This window comes from Parasteatoda tepidariorum, chromosome 5 (genome assembly GCF_043381705.1).
Source record: "Parasteatoda tepidariorum isolate YZ-2023 chromosome 5, CAS_Ptep_4.0, whole genome shotgun sequence".
NCBI lineage: Eukaryota > Metazoa > Arthropoda > Arachnida > Araneae > Theridiidae > Parasteatoda > Parasteatoda tepidariorum.
This window is the reverse complement of record NC_092208.1, coordinates 82,836,010-82,854,557: the sequence shown is the minus strand read 5'-3', so window position 1 is coordinate 82,854,557 and position 18,548 is coordinate 82,836,010. Positions and strand designations below refer to the sequence as shown.

General features: G+C 26.5%; 1 protein-coding gene across 1 annotated transcript in view; it reads right to left on the bottom strand.

Annotated features, from left to right (window-relative positions):
- Positions 1–6,847: 6,847 nt before the first annotated feature.
- The window catches only part of LOC107439200 (transcription initiation factor TFIID subunit 3), a gene marked incomplete in the record, with an annotated part of 28,980 nt that continues 17,279 nt past the window's right edge, over positions 6,848–18,548 (bottom strand). The window contains 1 exon segment of the mRNA XM_043051808.2: positions 6,848–15,948. Coding sequence (XP_042907742.1) covers positions 15,822–15,948 — 127 coding nt within the window.

The window sequence follows — 18,548 nt, the reverse complement described above, 5'->3', positions numbered from 1 at the left end:
TGTTTTAATGTAATTAATTCAAATAAATCTGAAGCAGAAGAAAAATATTATCCCTTTTTTTTTGTACTATTAAAAGCGTTTATCTTATATTTTGCTTCATGTATGTGCAAAAGCTTATATTTTGCTTCATGTATATCAAAAAGGTTGTGCAAAGGGGTGCATAACCTTTTTGAGTGAAGGGCAACTTGCACAGCAGGTTTGCTAACGAAGGGCCGCACATGTATTTATACATGTTAATGACAAATGTAGTAATGTTTATTTAAACATAAGCGTTCCATTTTTTTTATCAATAAACTTAGTAAAATCAATAACTTAGTAGTGTTCCATTATTAGAATTCATTCAAAAATAAAAAAAACTTATAATTTTTTTTTTTTTAAAGAAACTTGCTATTTTTATTATATGAACAATAGATTTATCAAAATAAATAAACATTGAAGAAAAGAAACGGTTTTTTTTTTATCATATTATGCAATACGAAAATTCATTTTATAATTAAATTCTAATAAATAAAAAAAAACTGCAATGCCCACAGAATGAAAGTAGGAAAAAGTTTAGTCATATTTAAGTATTATAAATTCAAATTAAATATTTTAATTGAAGAAAATTTATAGGTTTTAAACAAAAGCCTAAAATAAAAACAAAACTGTGATAGTTCAAAATAAAATTCAATGCTTATTTTGTAATGTACATAATTATTTTACTAATTATTAGATTTTTTTATATCGTAAACATTTTCCTTTTTTTATCGAAAAAGATTATTTAAGCAACAAAAAATTGAAATCTAAACTACAAACAGTGAGCAGTTTAAAAATTCACGTTTTCCGCCATTTTATGAATTTTTCAAGTTGAAATAACATTGCATTTAAATTAGGGAGGGATGTAACTAGTATTTGGTCATTCTGTGAAAAATTCAGTTGGTTGAATGATCAGTCAAATATTCGGCAGAATATTTCTTAGAAATGTATTTTTCTAAGTTTTTTTGAATTTTTATAAATATTACTTTTTTTTAAAAAAATCATAATCAGACAATTTTGTCATTTTTTCGATACTTTGAGAATTGAGAAGGATTTTTTTCCATTTTTTGCTGCTTTTATTATAACCCAGCATTTTAACAGAACGTTTCATACTATTAATTTATTATCACTCTTTCCTTGTACTGTAATATAAATAACCAGTAACATAGAAAAGTGTGATTTTCAGTATTAAAATTTTGTTTCAGGAACTAAGAAAAATTTGTTTTTTCTGTTTTTCTTTTTTTAGGCATTTTTATTATGACTCAGCATTTTTTTTAAAAATAAGGTTACTAATAAAATTTATTTTATAGCAATTTTTTTTCTTCTAAAATTATGGCAATGAGAAAAATTTAAATTGAAATTTTCGTCATAAGTTTTTCATTTTAAAAATTAGAACGTTTTTTCTATCTTTTTATTTTCTTTAAATAAAAAAAAAAAACTTTTTTTTAGACGTTTTCACTATAACGCAGTAATTTTTAATAGCATTTCTGATGACTTAATTCTTTTTTCTTGGCTTTTTCTGGTAATTGAAAGCCAGTAGATTCAGCTTTAAAAAAAAATTTCAAAAATTAAGATTGGTTTTTATGTTCTCTGTTTCGTTTTTCGACATTTTCAAAAACGTTCTTGATTCGTCTTGATTGACAAAAACATTCTTTTTAGAGTTAATTTATGAATACGTTTTTCCAGGAAATATTATTCTGAGCATTAAAATTTTAGTTTCAGTGTTTAGTAGCAGTAAAAGATTTTGTAATTGGCCCCAAGTGTACGGCGTTCAGTCGATTTTTTCGTCTTCTTTTTTTTTTTTCTTCCAAATATTTGGTTTTTGAACAAATCACAATTCATTACCACAATCGACCAAATCATATTCGTTGCGGAAATAAAAACGAAGGAAAAATAACTAGGATTTAAAGTAATAAAATAACTAGGCAAAAAGTGATTATTTAATTGCGCGATTAAAAACCACGTGTCGTAATAACATCATAGTTAAATAACGGGATAGTCAAAATCATGTGGAAAAGTATAGAAATAATTGGGTAATAGAATGTCGTAATAGAATAATTGGAATTTTTTATAATACATTATAAAAAATAATTTATTTTTTTTTTAAATAAAATTTTTTTTTTTCGAAATCACGTAGAAAAGCGGAAATAACTGTTTAAAAAAAATCATTTATATTTACTATAAAATCGGCTTAAAGAAAGCGCGTTAAACGTACATTTACTAAAGAATTTGTTAAAATTGATTGTGTCAAAACGTGATGACTTAAAAGTGCGATTAAAAATTGCCATTTTTTTAAATTTTTTTATTGTGTTTAGAAGCTTTCGCGGGTCGTACTTCAGTAGTCGAAGGGCCGCATTTGGCCCGCAGGTTGTGCACCCCTAATTGTATAACCTAAAGATCAATTAGGAAAATTCAAGATTTCTTTCTTTGAACAAAGCAGAATAGTTTACACACACGTAAGTGTATATAAGTAATTCAGAAAGTACAGTTTTAATGTAGATTTTCAACATGCAGCATAGTTGATCTCTGTGCAGAAGATGAACGTAAAAGCTGAAGGCTTCTGCAAAATATAGAAAAGTTTGCAGCTATGGTAATATTTTTTTTTTTTTTTTGAAGCTTTCATTTCAAATAAAGAATAGTAAACTTTGTGCTACATACAAATAAGGTTAAAACAATGTGAAAAAGTTTTAACCTTATTTGTATGCAGCGTCATACTACGGTTCATATCAACGGTTGTTTTGAATTATATGAAAGCGACTTCTTCAATGTCAATACACTGATTTATTACAGATTTTGAGTGCATTAAAGGAAGTACTTTATTATAGTAATGAATCAATCACATTTATTTGAGGTGGCATTATTTATGTTTCTTCAAGTTGTTTCGACTTTATTCAAACTCAAACTTACAAATCTGCATTTTTTTTTTAGTCATAGTGTTTTTAGGCAAATATTTTAACATAGTTTGAAATGTTATGGGGTCTTTCTCGCAATAGGCCCAAGTTCTAACCTCAGAGATGAGTTTTTGTCCACTTTTTGACGGAATTTCGATTTTTTTAATTTCATAAAAAGAAAGATACCGCCTTTTCAAAAAATGTTCCACTTTTCCGAGTTTCCGGAAAAAATATCTGTTTTTTTTTTTTTTTACCTTTTTTCCTATCTATGTAAACGCAATTTAAAATTACAGTTACACTTTTTAAAACCACACATCAGATTCATATTTCCTCTATTTAAAATTACACATCGTCATCTGTATTCAGATGATTTTAGATTATAAATCACGATTCGTTCACTTGATTTATCTTCCAAAGGGATTTGTATTCATGAGATTAGAATTCGTATTCACATAATTAAAAATCACACATCGGGATTCATACTCACAACTTTAAAATCAAACATAAAGACTAATAATTGTATTTAAAAAAAATTCTCATCAATAAGTTTTTGACTCGTTTTATAATTTTCTTCCAACATTTATTTTTCTTGCTCAAATTTCAGTTGGGTTTTTTTTTTTTTTTCAATTATTTAAAATGTGTTATACACTTAAAATCTTTGGATTTCTATTTCCAACTTTTTGGGTTTTTTACTGAACTCAATTTAAACCAAAAATTTTAAATTATTAATTGATACAAAAAAAAAGTTTTTTGTATATGCCTGCGTATTGTATTTTTTGCCAAAGACCAGTAAAATTTCTGTAATGTTGAAAATATTCAAATAGGCAGGGGTGTACCTAGAAATTTTCATAGAGGGTAGTCAAAGGAGGATGCTTGGGTAATTTTATGACCCCATGCACTTTATGATGTCTGATTCCTAGAAAACTAGGCGCTTGTTTATTCCTTTTTTACTCATAGCCGAGTTTTCCATCATTATCTGGCCTTTTATGTATAATTAGAAGACATGTACGGCATTTTTCTCTGCCACCGGCAATTTTCTCCTTGATGTTTCATTAGCTACTGTGGTCATAAAACGATCCTGCGCATCTTTTAGTTTGTTTTACAATTCATTTTTTTGCTACTGGCTGATGAGTTCAGTGCATTATTTTCATTCCCAATTACAGTAATTTGTACTTGTTTACAATGTTCAAGAAAGTTTTGTTGCAATAAGTACATGAACTGCTTTGCTATCCACAAAATCCACTAACTGTGTATAAAATCCGACAGCATTACCTAAGACTATATAAAAATCAAAGACGTTGCTATTTCACTTGCTGAGTATTGACACCAGAGAACAAGCAGTTAATTCGAGTTTGAATCGTGAGTTACAAATTCATATGTTAAACAGTTGTTGTCTGGAATCATCAAAATAGAAATTAATAACTTCTTCCAAAGTAAGTTTGAGCTTGACACATTAAGAACTGCTAAAATTAGCAATGTGTGCACATTTTTTTCCCCCGTAAGAAACATAAGTTCTGTGTTTTATTGTCTCCAAGAAAATAAAATAAAAATTAATATATGCATTCATGTTTACATTAAAGCAATCATAATAATTTATATACAGTGAAACGTTCCACAGTATAATGGAGGTTGGTCGTTCTTACAGGTTACTTCCATTGACTTCAAAATACTTAGTGTCATTTTCTTGGTGCAGAAATGCCACTTGTGTTGGCATCGTGAAAACCGGATCGACGAATAAAATTTAGGGTCAATAAAAATGACTCCTACTTATATAATTATGTGTAATAACAAATTTACCAATTATGAATGGTAGAACTATTTTAAATAAATAAACAATTATGTTTTTTTTTGTTTCAGTTTGCATTTAATTATATATCATAAAATTAGCTTTAATGCTTGTTTGTTTGAGACGCTTAGCTTTTTTCTAAAATAAATTTTTCTTTTCTAATTTAACTTCTAACTCTAAAGACATTGATAGCATATTCTTTAGTGCACTCTGACTGTAACATTAGGTGGTCAATTTATTTCAGCGATCGTCAAAATAAGAGCCCCTCACAAATATTCTGAATACATTTGAATCTACTTATTTGTTTTGTTAATATTTTTTATTTTGATATTTTTTCGTGTTTCCTTATTTGACCTTTTTCTGCATTTGGTGCGGAGCTTTGCGCAAATAGAGGAGGTGGCTACACAGAGATGGTCCTTCCTGGTGGTTTCACTGTTCTCGATATCAGAAAAGTAAATATTTTTTTATTAAATATTATCGCCCAAAGAATGGTTAAAAGCTACATATAATTATGTAATAAATATTCAATGTCTAAGACTTGCATTAATGAATTTAATTTGGAATCATTCCATACGTCATCTTAATATTTCTCCGGGAAATACGTCTCCATGAGTTAAGATGGCTAATTTTCATATTCTTCTTTTTAAGCCTTAAACATAATGTTTTCTTTTCTCAACAAAATAGTGCAGTTAATCTGAATCAATTTTCTTTTTAGGATGTAGAGAACATCCTTTACTTAGTTAGCTATGAAAACAAATTTTATAAATTTTTTGATTTCCTGCCTTTTCCAATATTTTAAAAATCTGATGATCAAAGCCAATGGCAGTAGATAAAAAGTGCAAATTTGAAAATTATTATGAAAACATAAATTGAACATATTTAATCCATAGCTGAGATGAGAATTCTCTTCATTTAACTCAAGCTTACAAAAATAATTTATTCACGTCTTCAGCACCGTAAAAAATATTTCCACAATTTTTTCAAAATGTGTAAACACTTAAGAAAATAAACACTTGCTTATCATTAAAAATTATTTACTAAAATTTTAGAGGATTTACAGCTCCACTGAGAAAGAAGATTTAATTGTGACTGTGCCTCTTCAAATAGGAACTTATATCTATGTTTTTTAAAGATTGTGTTTAAACACTGGGAAATTATTTCTAATAATAAATTCCTTCTAATATTTAACTAAACTAAGATTTTTAATAAATAGGGTTCGCCAGTATGGCGACAATTGTTCTACTAATGTCTCTAAAATCATATAAAGGCGACAAATTTGACACCTTGAAATATGTTTGGAAATTTTTAGATAATTAACTACTAATATAATATTTTGTTAGAATTTACTTTTTCTGATTTTTCTCATTTATTTATTCATTTGGTCTCAGCATTTTAATATCTATATTAAATCTATTTACTAATATTATTTTAGCTTTTTTTTTCACTTAGTTTTAATATAAACTAATCTTTGATCATTATTGGAGTAATGAACCTTATTAGTTTTAAAGAGTTACTGCTGACAATTAACAATTTTTGATATATACCATAACACAAATAATTAAAGTCTGATTTTTTTCTCTCTCGTTTGTCTATAGTTCGTTCACCAGGAGTAGGCACTTGGCTCCACCTTCATCACGTGGTATGCTTCAATACTATTTTTGGGAGAAGGATGTGAACAAGATTACTATTTGAAAATTGCATCACAAAAATATTTATTTAGCAATCTTTATGTGCATTTTTTTAACATTAAATATTTCATAAATTTGATGAAATTTCTCCCTTTTGAGAGAATAGTTTGAGACATTCTGTTGCAATATATTTAATTAGTTAGAGTAATGAAAGGTATAACAGCAGATGATAAAGCGAAGTAAGTGATTGAAAAATAAATCACTGTCTTTGTTCGGCATGCGCATTAAGGGTGGTTTCAATGTCGAATTCCAAATTCAACTATCTAAGGGTTTCAAGCTTGGAGACGTTTCCCTCTTGTTCCCGCACTGAAAAGAACTCTTCGTCCGAAGAAGTGGAGCCAAGTGCCAACTCCTGGTGAACGAACTATACCATATAGTTTTTGGACCACTAAATTTATATTGCTGGTGTGAACGCTATTGATAACTATATTGAAACAGAGAACTAAAAAATAATATTTTCTATCATCTATGAAATCACACTGATTTATTTTCAAACATGGTTTTTAAAATAGTTAGAAAGCAGCAATGAAACACGATTATGTATTTTAACAGTTTATTACACTTCGTTGCCACAGAAGGACAGATGAATGCAGTCTATATTCTAGAAAAACTTAAAAAAACAAACAAATGATACACAATGATTCGGTAAAAACAGACACAAATAATGTGTGAATTACACTCACATGCAAATATTTCCTTGTTTCATTAATTTCTACAATGATGTTTCACACGGCTGTTTCTGTCAACCAACTTTCAAGATCAAAATATTTGACACATCTTTAAAGCACTTGCAGTTTCGATATTTAATCATGACATTAGCATAAAATATTAGGAAAATCGAATTACAGTTTGAGGAAGTTATTTTCTCAAAATATATTTCTCGTTGATCAGTGCCATTCGGTGAAAAAGAATATATGTTACATTATATAATTTTTTTTGTTGTAAAAAATAAATATTAAAACCATATGTACATATTACGGTTGAGTAATTTTATAATTTAAGGCATTCATCGCCTTAATGAGCATTAAAAACATTATAGCTATGAACTGCTTCACAATTGTTAGAAACAGATAAGTGTTAGATATAATAAGTCACATGTCTAAATTTTGTACAACAGTAATAGCTATTGTGCGAACATCAACAAATAATATACACTTTGTTGTAACTACAATCCATCCACAACGAAACAAATATACAGTAAAATTAGCAAATTTTAATAATGAAAAATTTATTTTCAATGAAAATAGAATTCAGTATGTGCTTAGTTTTTTTTTTTTTTAAACCTACTGGCGATATTGACATTTTTCATTTCAATTGCTTTGAAATGTTCACACATTTTTTATACAACTTTGGTTCAGGCTCATTTTCCTTGCCCTAAAACTATCAGAAAATTATGGTAATGAAAGGTCATTTTTCTCATCTAATTCTAGATTGTCTCTTTCTAGATATGTAGGTGTTTCGGCACCAAAAAATTTGACTCTCTTTTTTTTTTATGTACAGAACTTTTAGTAGGTAGAATTTTGAGTGAGGCTTTTCATGTTCACAACCATTTAGAAGATAAAGAGAAAAACTATTTTCTATATGCAAAATTACTAGTGGGTTAAAAACAGGGGTGCCATAATTTTGTTGTAAAAAATAAATAGCTCAAACTATTATTACCATCAAATGCTTCTGTTTAGTTTTTATTTTATTTTATAGAGAAAAAAAATACCAACAACAAATTGCAAAAAATTATAATTACAATTCAATTTTCTTAAGCAAAGGAGCATTTTTAAGCATTCTTTTTTAAGAAAATTTTTCTCTTCCCCTCTAACTTTGGTTGACATGCTTTTAATTTTTTAAACAATTTAAATTCTTCGTAAGAAATTGATAGTTTAACAAGTCTGTTCATAATAGTTAGCTATTGCTTTTAACTCTTTGCTTGCAGTGTTTGGCATGCTGTATCAGGATAAGTAAAAAGTCAATAAATGCTGTATATATACAGTGTTCTCCCAAAGCGTTTTTAGAAGAGCGGCCAGCCTTAACATCCTATAAATGCGCCCTTTTTGAAAAAATAAGCCTCCATCCCTTAAAAACACTGTCGTTTTACTCATATTCCAATTTAAAAAATAAATCACTGTTTAACAATAATTACACACTGATAAAATCATTTGTGTTTATTGGTTTAATTCTGATTACTATTACAAACATTTACTTTGTTAGGATTATTCTCAACAGGTTTAATTTTTATGAAATTAAATTCAGGGGGTTTATTAAGGAATTTTTTAATATCTCTTTTTTTCAGCTGGATATATTAACGAAATTTAAAACTCTAAAATTATTTTTTAAATAAATATCTTTTTTTAAAAATAAAAAAAAATTTAATTTTTTTTATAATTTTCAGTTTAAACTATGGAAAAAAGCTTTCAAATTATTAGGTTTGAGAAAAAAAAATTATTAAATCCATCAATTAAACATTTTTTTTTAGTTTACTTTTTTTGGAAAAAAAATTATGCTCTGAGATTGTTTTTTAGCATGCCTTTAATAATTCTTTTTATTAACTATGAATTTTTTTTGATAATCTTGGAGAACTACTTTTTGAATACATACTTAAAATAATAAAAGGTAATTAAAAAATTATTGAGGAAAATTTTTTTTATAACATTACGCAATTTGATAAATTTTTATAATGTTAAGTGAGTGCTCAATTAAAACTCAAAATGCCCTTTTCTGTGAGAAGGAAGCACCCTGCCCTTTTTTAGTCACAGGGAGAACTCTGTATGTATATAATTATATATATATATTAATTATAACAGACAAAAATCAAATTAGGTTCAGAAGATTTAGAAAATCAATTAAAAAATGTCAATTATAAGAGGCAGCAAATAATATAGGTATTACTAGAAAAATGTTTAGTCTCTCATACTTTCACTTTTACATTAATATATATGTATTACATGTAAAGGTTAATAAAAGAAAAAATAGTGTTTCCCATTACTGTTGTTGGTTAACATACAAAACAGTAATATTGCAACTGATAAACATAATTCATATTTAAAAATTAAACAGAAAAAAATATCATTAAAATATTAAAAACCGCACACAAAAAACAAAAAAAGAATTTTGAAAAATATGTCATTAACTTCAACATAACAGAATCATGCATAAACAATGAGGAATTTTCTAATTAAATGTTATAAAATTGAGAATTAAGACAAATACAGCAAAAGTTTGTTATAAGAAAAATTTATAATTTGCAAGCAATAATAAAAAAAAAGGATATGAATTTTAAAAAATTACTGCATACTCTAAAAAAATATCAGACAATATTTTCAAATATATATATAAAGTATTTTAATTGAAAAAAATCGACAACTCGTAATTGCAAACATTTAATGTGTTCATTTCTTTCAAATGCAACATATAAAAAAAGATATAAAATTCATATTTTAAATTTTTTAGATTATTTCCATCCCTTATTGCATATGATAAAATAAGAGAATAGATGATTCTTTTAAAGGTAGTTTCATATTTGATTGCAGATATTGATAAACATTACACACAACCCTAACAAAACAAAACTCTCACTAATGCAACAAAAATTATAAAAGAATAATTTTATTAGAAGTAATTAAAAACATTTTTTCCCATACTTCTTTCATTAAAAAAAAAAAAAAAATAGGAAACAAAAAGTGAAAAACCTAAATAATATTTATTTTCCCTATTCAACAAATTTTTACTTTTATAACAAATACAATATTTAAACCAAGATAAAGATTATTAAATTTTGATAGAAATAGATCTATCAAAGAGTATGCTAGAAAATTGATGCATAAAAATATCTTAAAATATTGAAAAAGTACTTTAAAAAAGGATGCTATAATAAAATTTGTATTTTGAAAAATTATCATATATAAATTTCAAACTAAAATAATTTGTAAGTGTTTAAGTTTAACGTCTGTAGGCATAGTAAAAGCAAAATAACTATGAACCCCAGTATTCATTCTCTAAAAGCTGCATGCAAATTACTTTGCATCATAAGAAAATAAACTCTGAAAACTAAATCAGAACAATTAGTTCTGCTACATTTTTCATTTTCAAATTCATGACTTTCAATGACTAATACCAAGCACTTTTCATGACTTAACGAAGTTACTATTTTCTCCGACAAAAACAGAACAATAAATTTAAAAAGCATTATAATAATATTAATTGAAATGATAGGTAGAACCAAAACTGTTATACTCTGCATCTTCATATTTATAGATTTTAAATTTAAAAAAGAGAGTAAAGAAAGAGTTGAAGCAATAAAATAGCAGGAAAAAAATACAAAAGCAAACAATTTTGTTACTTTTTTTCAGTAGAATTATATTCAAAAGATACTTTTCTTGTTCATCGGAAAGGAAAGAAATACTCCCTATTTTTCTGTTCTCATTTCCGAATAAAAAAAATTCGCCAATGACTGGTTTGCTTCAGATAGAATTTTAAATTGATATAATAAAATAATTAAGCAACAAAAATTCTGAAATTACAGAAATTTAAAAGATAATTCACTCTAGAAAGGATGTTTTTTCTTTCCTTTATTAAAAGAACACCGTAATTATTTTTTTAAAAAAAGATAAAAATATTTTATATTTTAATAAAATATAACTGTTAGCGGGGACAATTTCAGATATTCGGAACACCATGCAATTGGGGGGGGGGAGGTAAATTCTATTTTAGAAATTTGATTTTTCGGCGACCTGAATCCATGACTTTCCATGATTTTTTTTAAAAAAATAGTTAAAACCATGACATTTCATGACAAATTTTGTTCAATACCGAAATTCATGACTTTCTATGATTTCTCATGACTTTCCAGGTGGGCAGATACCCTGTAGATAATCACTAGTACTAACAATGACTATCAGGTCGACCATTGTTAGTAAGAATGTGTTCTAAATCAGCTTTAAAAGATTGCAATAAAAAATTCCTTAATTTAAGACATTTTATAGGAATTTTTCTATTAACAGATCAAAACCATTTTTTTCTCTGCAAAGCTCACACAAACTTTTTTCAAGTTCTTTCTTTTTTTAAAAAATAAAAGAGAGACTTGTTTCTTAGCGGTTTGAAGAGCTGTTCCGGGAGATCTTCTAATCATTGATCAAGAGTGTCACAGCATAAAAACTCTGAAACATTTATTTGCAAATGTATAATAATAAAAAAAAATAATAATAAAAGCAAATTAGCAAACAAATATTAAAATTCAGAGGGATGTTGTTGAAATTGCATCTAAAAAGTAAAGATTATAAATTTTTCTAACAGTTAATTTTATAAGTGTCGATTCTTGAAAAATATGTTTAAATTTGCTCACCCCTATATTATGTGTTCCCATTTCGTTCGTTTTATAATGATAGTCAAGCGGAAAACATAAAATCGGGGTCCCGCTCCATATATATATATTGCTGGCCTTTAATTTATCAAAATACTGTTAATTATTTCAAAAATTAGGTCAAATTATCAACTTTTACAGAAATATTTCAATTATGATATTGTAATTATTGATACTATATAAACTTATACATGATACTATATCAACTTCTCATATCTAAATCAAAAACCAAAGTATAAATCAAGAAAAAAGTTTAAATCAATTCCAAAAGAGAGCTTTTAATAGGAAATTTACGAAACATAATTTGAAAATTAGTGGTAATATTTCTTTTTCTTACTACACCGTGAATTCTGCTATTCAATTAACAAGAAAAAATTTTTAATTTACTGAACTCATCCATCACAGTTACACAAGCAATGACCCTATGAAAAAAGAAGTGTATTTAAGTTTAAATTAAGTTGGTATATTTTTATTCCCTCAATTTAAAGCATCACATTTTCATAATTTCAAATTCTGATATATTTTCATATGTCTCATGGAGATACTTATAGATTAATTTTATAAATTTTTATCCTTTGAGCACATTAAATACTATTAACGAGGAAGTCGACTGAAAGTATAAATGGAAATCAAAATTTTTCATCTTATAACAGAGATAATAAGACTATAGAAATAGGAAGACTGTGCAGTTTAAAAATCGTTGATTTAATTATTACCCTTCTTATAAATAATAATTAAGTTCAGAAGTAAATCTATAGTAGACATCGAAAAAAATTAGTTGATAACTATAACTAGCACTTTAATAAAAGGTTCGAAACATTCTTATCAAAAAGCAATGAAGTTAAGGCAAAAGACAACTCACTTATAATTTAACAGCTTATAATAAAAATATGTTAAGTAACCTTTTTAGGGATTTTAGAAAATAAGCTTTAGAAATGTCACAAAACTGTTAACAAAGCATTTTTTATGTCAATGTAAAATTATACTTAAAGCCCAGGAAATAAATTTAATTCTACCAGAATTAATTATTTAACACTTTTGGCCAATTATGTAATCTGTTTTTCATTGAAATTTGAGTGTTTTTGAAGAATAAAATTTTTATTAGAAGTGTTACTTAACATGTTTTTACATTAAGCTGTTCAATTAAAGAATTATTTTATCAAAATTAATCAGCTATTCTATATTAAATCAACTACAATATTAAAATGTGGATTAAAAAATTATTTTTTATAATTGATTGGCAGTGAATATGCATGCAAAATACAATTAATATGCTATACTACTTTTGAGAAACATAATTTGCATAAGTTATGTTAAAAAAACATATAATGATAATGTAATCTGTTTTTATATTTTTTAAAAAACATGTATAATAGAAATAGTTTAAGATATCAAATATCTAATACAAATTGTTGAAAAAATAGTGTGTAAAAATAATAGATAAAACTAACTTTTATATAGCAGAAACAAAAAATTTTACATTTTATGGTTGTGTTCAGAAAAATATTTTTTATGTTTATAACATATCATAATTCATTTCTATTATGGTTTATTATTATTGTTTTTAACACTAGGTACAATTATTCAAGTTGTAGTATACTTTTTAACACCTAATTGATGTTAAGATATCTAATATAAATGGTACATGTTTTTTCATGGCTGTTTTCATAAAAATAGTAATCATAAGTAAAAATTGTGTAACATATCATATTATTCTGAACAAAAGGCATAAATATATATATTGTATACTTTCAAAAATCTACAAAAAATATTAGATATAATTTTAGTGGCTGTATAATTTTTTCATTACCTCATATGTGAATCTTAGCTTCGAAAAACACACTATAAAAAAATTTATGTTTTATCAACAGTGAAACATTTGTGAATATTTAAGCTATCTGGGGATTCCACAATAGATGAAGAACATGTAAGTTATTTGGGTAGAAATCCACATAAACAGAAGTGATTTTTGAAAAATGACACTAAATCTACACGCTCAAAAATGTAACTGATTTTAAATATTATATAATTTAGCTTATTCTAAAAATAACTTTTTTCTTTAGACTTAGTAGTTTTTTGGTCTGTATGAAGTTTTTGAATTTGTATTTACTAAATATTTAAAAATAGCGAAGTCAAGAGCATGCAGCTCCAAGTTGGTACGGAAGGAGAAATTTATGACAGCATAGTAGTCAAGTGAAATCTTATAAATTTTCAATTTTATAACTATTTAGTAATATTTTATGTGTATTTTAATTAATTGTTTTATATTAAGGTACAAACATATATTTAATAATTTTAACTTTCTGTGTATTTTTCTATAATTTTGAAATTTAACCCCCAAGAATTAAATATTTTTTATAGATAATGTTTATTTTGCTTCATTTGCAAAATTAAAATTGCTTGAAACTGAGATTTCATGCAGCAATGCATTGGTATTGCATCTCATTCGGCATTGTATTTAAACAGACCATAGTATAATATTATGTATGCTTGTTCCTACTTTGCAATTTAACATTCGAAATATTTATATTATTTTATTAGTTAAAACTTGAAGTCCACATATGTGGACCTAAAATTATTAGCTCCCTGGCAGTATAATCATTTATTACTTTTTTCCACAATAAGCATAAATAAATATATTACTAAAATTATAGCACCTAATTCTAAATAAATTATTTTAAGATATCCAATATCTTTCACAAATTATTGTTCTGAATTTCAGTGTGAAATAAGACAAATGAAACTTTTTATTTCCAAGCTAAAACTTTAAAAAAAAAAAAAAAAAAAAAAAAACATTTGATGTACTGTTAGCGGTTGCATTTTGAAAAACAATTATTGAGCTCAGCAACATTCATTAATACATAGCTGCCAACTTGGATAGGAAAAGCTGTTATTTTCTTCCAGTTATGATTGAAATTAAATAATATACTCTAAATTTTATGTTCATTTATAATTTTGAACAGTAATAGGCATTTAACTCATCAAAAATATTTAAAATATTTTTTTAATTAATTTAAAAAGGGTGTTCTGAACAAAAATAAACTGAACATTTCAGAACAAAAAAAAGTTTTAAACTGATTTCTATAAATAAGGCTTGATGCCTTATGTATTAGTAATCTTTATTTAAATATTCAAACAAGTAAAAACCTGCACAAAAATTCTATTTCAATAGAGATTTTTTTTTAAAAAAGACTCACTCAATTTTAGGGAATTTACTAAAATGTACAAAAACCAGGATAATTTTTATTTAAACAGTAGATCAGGAGAAACTGGCAAAAACCAGTAAACTACTGGAAAATCCAATAGAGTTGGCAGCTATATTAATAACTTAGTTTTGGTTTGAACACAAAAATATTGAAATAATTCAAAAGATATTCAATACCTAATACAAACCCTTGAATTATTTTTTTTAAAATTAGTGTAAAAAAATAATCAAAATTTAAATTTTTTTTTTTTTACAGAAAAATGCACACCAGATCCCAATTAATGTTAAGAAAGGGAGCCACCAAAACAAACTTAGCACTAACAAAATTATTGCTGCTTGCATAGGCACACAACTCTAGTATACTTAATAAGGCCCTTAAAGGCAATTACAAAGTGTACAAAAATATAAATACTAAACAATTGGATACAAAACAAATGGATACAAAAAAAGAAGGGTAAAACTCTTCTATAGTTACTGGAAGAAACATTATCAGCAGATTTACAATTTTTTTTTTTAAATAAAAAAAAGAATATTTTACGCTGCAAAACTTTCCTAAAATAAAGCTTTTCTAACAAACACATTATTACAGCAGGTGTAACAACACCACCAAAGTCAATCTTTTGTACTTCCTATAATTTTCATTAAATTACTCTACACTAAATTCATTCCCTAGTTCATCTGGAACAACAGCTCATTGTAAAAACTACTTTCGAACTGTCTTTGCCGCACTTTTTTAAAACTATGTCTTCGACAATGAAGTCACTGACAGAGGAAAAAATTTGAAAAGTTCAAAGCACACACATATGGCAAAGGATAAAAGAATACCTCTTGTCTCCAAATGAATTTTTGTTAGTTTAGTGGAAATGTTTAAGGTAAACAAGTACTTCTACTTTTCCTTTTTGTGCTTCTTACCGCGGCGTTTGTCTTTTGGTTTAATCTTGCGCTTTTTAGTGCAACGCTCACAATACCAGTTATCTTCTTCTTTTGGAGGGACAACAATATTGACACAAACCCTAAAGCAATGAAAAATAATCCACACATTAAAAATTATTAAATGTATATATAGATTTTAGATTAGTGCAATAAAATGTATAAAACAATCATTAATGGATATGTCTGAAAACAAAGCAAAGAATAAAAAAAAAGTTAAAATTCACTTATAAATAAAGGATTTTTAAATTAAATATTAAAAAAAAACCTTTCAGCAATTCAACTTTAAGCAGAAAAATTAGATAGCACCTTAAACAATGATGGTAAAATGTTTCTAGATTTGACAGTCTGAGAAAATAGAAAAGTAGGAGACTTATCCATTTATATTCAGAAGACAATAAGGAATGAAGTAAGTCACACTAAGTATATATGATATTGAGAAATACATCGAGTAATAAATTTAAAAAAAAGAAAAAAAAGTTATTCAAATTAGTAAATTATTTTAATTTGCAAGAAATGAAATTTCAACATTGGTACAATAACAAATCCAGCTGCACTAAAGAAACAGTTTTTTTTTTAATGAAAATTAAAAAAAAAAAAAAAACATTTATTTGACACAACCACCACACATCAACGAAGCAAGAGTAAATTGAAATACCCACAAAGAATTAGCATAAAACTTAAATAAATTTTTAAAAAAAATTTAAAATAAGCTAAAAAACCTAAAGGAAAAATTAAAATGAAAAGGAACGGCGGAATAAAAAGGAAAAGGTAAGTTAATCACCATTAATTTTACAATTAAATTTTGTTGGTGCTGCACATTGATGCTGAAAAATTCTGTTATTGCACTATTTGAAGTTCCTTTTAAAAAATATACATACTGTTCTACTGTTACTCAAGTAAATTTTCTTGACTTTTAAAACTTGTTTAGTTAAGTATGAATGATACTTAATTGAAGGAACATTAAGAAAATAACTATAGGAAACACTACATGCAGTTGTTTTTTGTCAAGAGAAGCTGTAACTTAATAATTTGAAGAAGAAAAATGTTAAAAATAAGTAGCTTTGTAAATTACTTATTTAAGAAAATATTATTTCAAAATTACTCATAATCTTCAAAAAATTGTTTCATGAACTAAAACGGGCATTATTTTAATACATTTCTTACCAACCCAATTAATTTTTTAACAAAATACCTTTAGATATAGATAAGAAGTGGCTTGGCTCTAAGATTTAAGCATCACTTCCACTAGTTTTTACCTAAAGCTAAAACCTGCAAACAACACTGTCAATGAAATAAATAACCCCAAGAAACTGAAGCGGTAAGATAGTAATCGACTAAAATACTTAGTTGGCTTTAAGAATATACAGATCAAAATAAAAGTCAATATGTTTCAAGAGCTCGAAAATAGTTGCCCATTCTCTAAAACTTAACAGAGGTGAATGAGAAGAAGTAAAAGTAATTTTAAATCCAAAACATAGAGTTGTCAGCGAAAAATGGAAAAGAAAGGCGAGGAACAAAACTTAAAAAACCGAAGTAGTCGAAAGTGAAACAAAAATAAAGTTGAAAAAACAGAAAAAGTGAAAACCCTATAGCCGAAAAGGGCAAATCGGGGTAAAAACATTTCTATGTGCTATGGAAAGGTGGTTGACTAATGTCATCAACAAGGGAATCAAGCAATTGATGCTGACTTGGTTTGGAAATATTTTTGGCAAATGGAATTTATGTCCAATATTCCAACATTGTGCATCAATTGATCATTTATTGTAATGGATATAACTATCTGGTTCGAATATGATAAATCATCAATTACTGCACATTGTTGGAATCTTAGGGATAAATTCAATTTCGACAATGACAAAATTATTTCCAAATAAATGGAGGTCCCAATAAATATCCTATTTCATATGAAATTCCACCCCAGTCACATCAGCTCATCTTGATGCTCTGGAATTTTGTTTCATTCATATGAATGCTGATTCCTTTGCTAACGGCATTAGTCCATACGCCAACTATCCATAGCGTGTGGAAAATGCATTTCATACTGATTTGGGTCTTTCAGTCACATTAATTATTCCTCCGTTTTCCATCTTTATTTTTGTATCACTCTCAGCTACTTCAGTTTCCCACCACTACTTTCTATTTTTCATTGGCAACATTGCGTTTTATATTACAAATCACTTTTGTTTATTTTCATTCACATTTAACAAGTCTTGAGAATGGGAGCATATTTTTTAGCACTTGAAACATGACGACTTGCATTTGCGCCTGAATATTTCTGAAGTTTTTTAATCAAGTAATCTATATATATATTTCTCTTACACGGCGACAAAAAAAGCCGCATTACAACTCCCCGAATGGCAACGCTAGAAAATCGGCCAATGATTGCCGCTAAAAATGTCACATGCCAAATCTAGCTGAGATGGCTCAACATATAGCGCTTTCAAAAACGGAAACTGAAATAAACAGAGAGAGCATAAGCTAGGCAGAAGTGAGTAGTCTTTGTCGATAGATCTCTATTTTAGTATTTTGCCAAAAGCGTTTTTTTTTTCACGAATTTATATATTACGAATTTATTTGACGATTTTTGATTTATATCACGAATTTATTTGTTTATGCAGGTTTTTCCATTGCAATTCACTTATTTCAATTTTTAATAGACTTTCAAGTAAATAATGCTTAA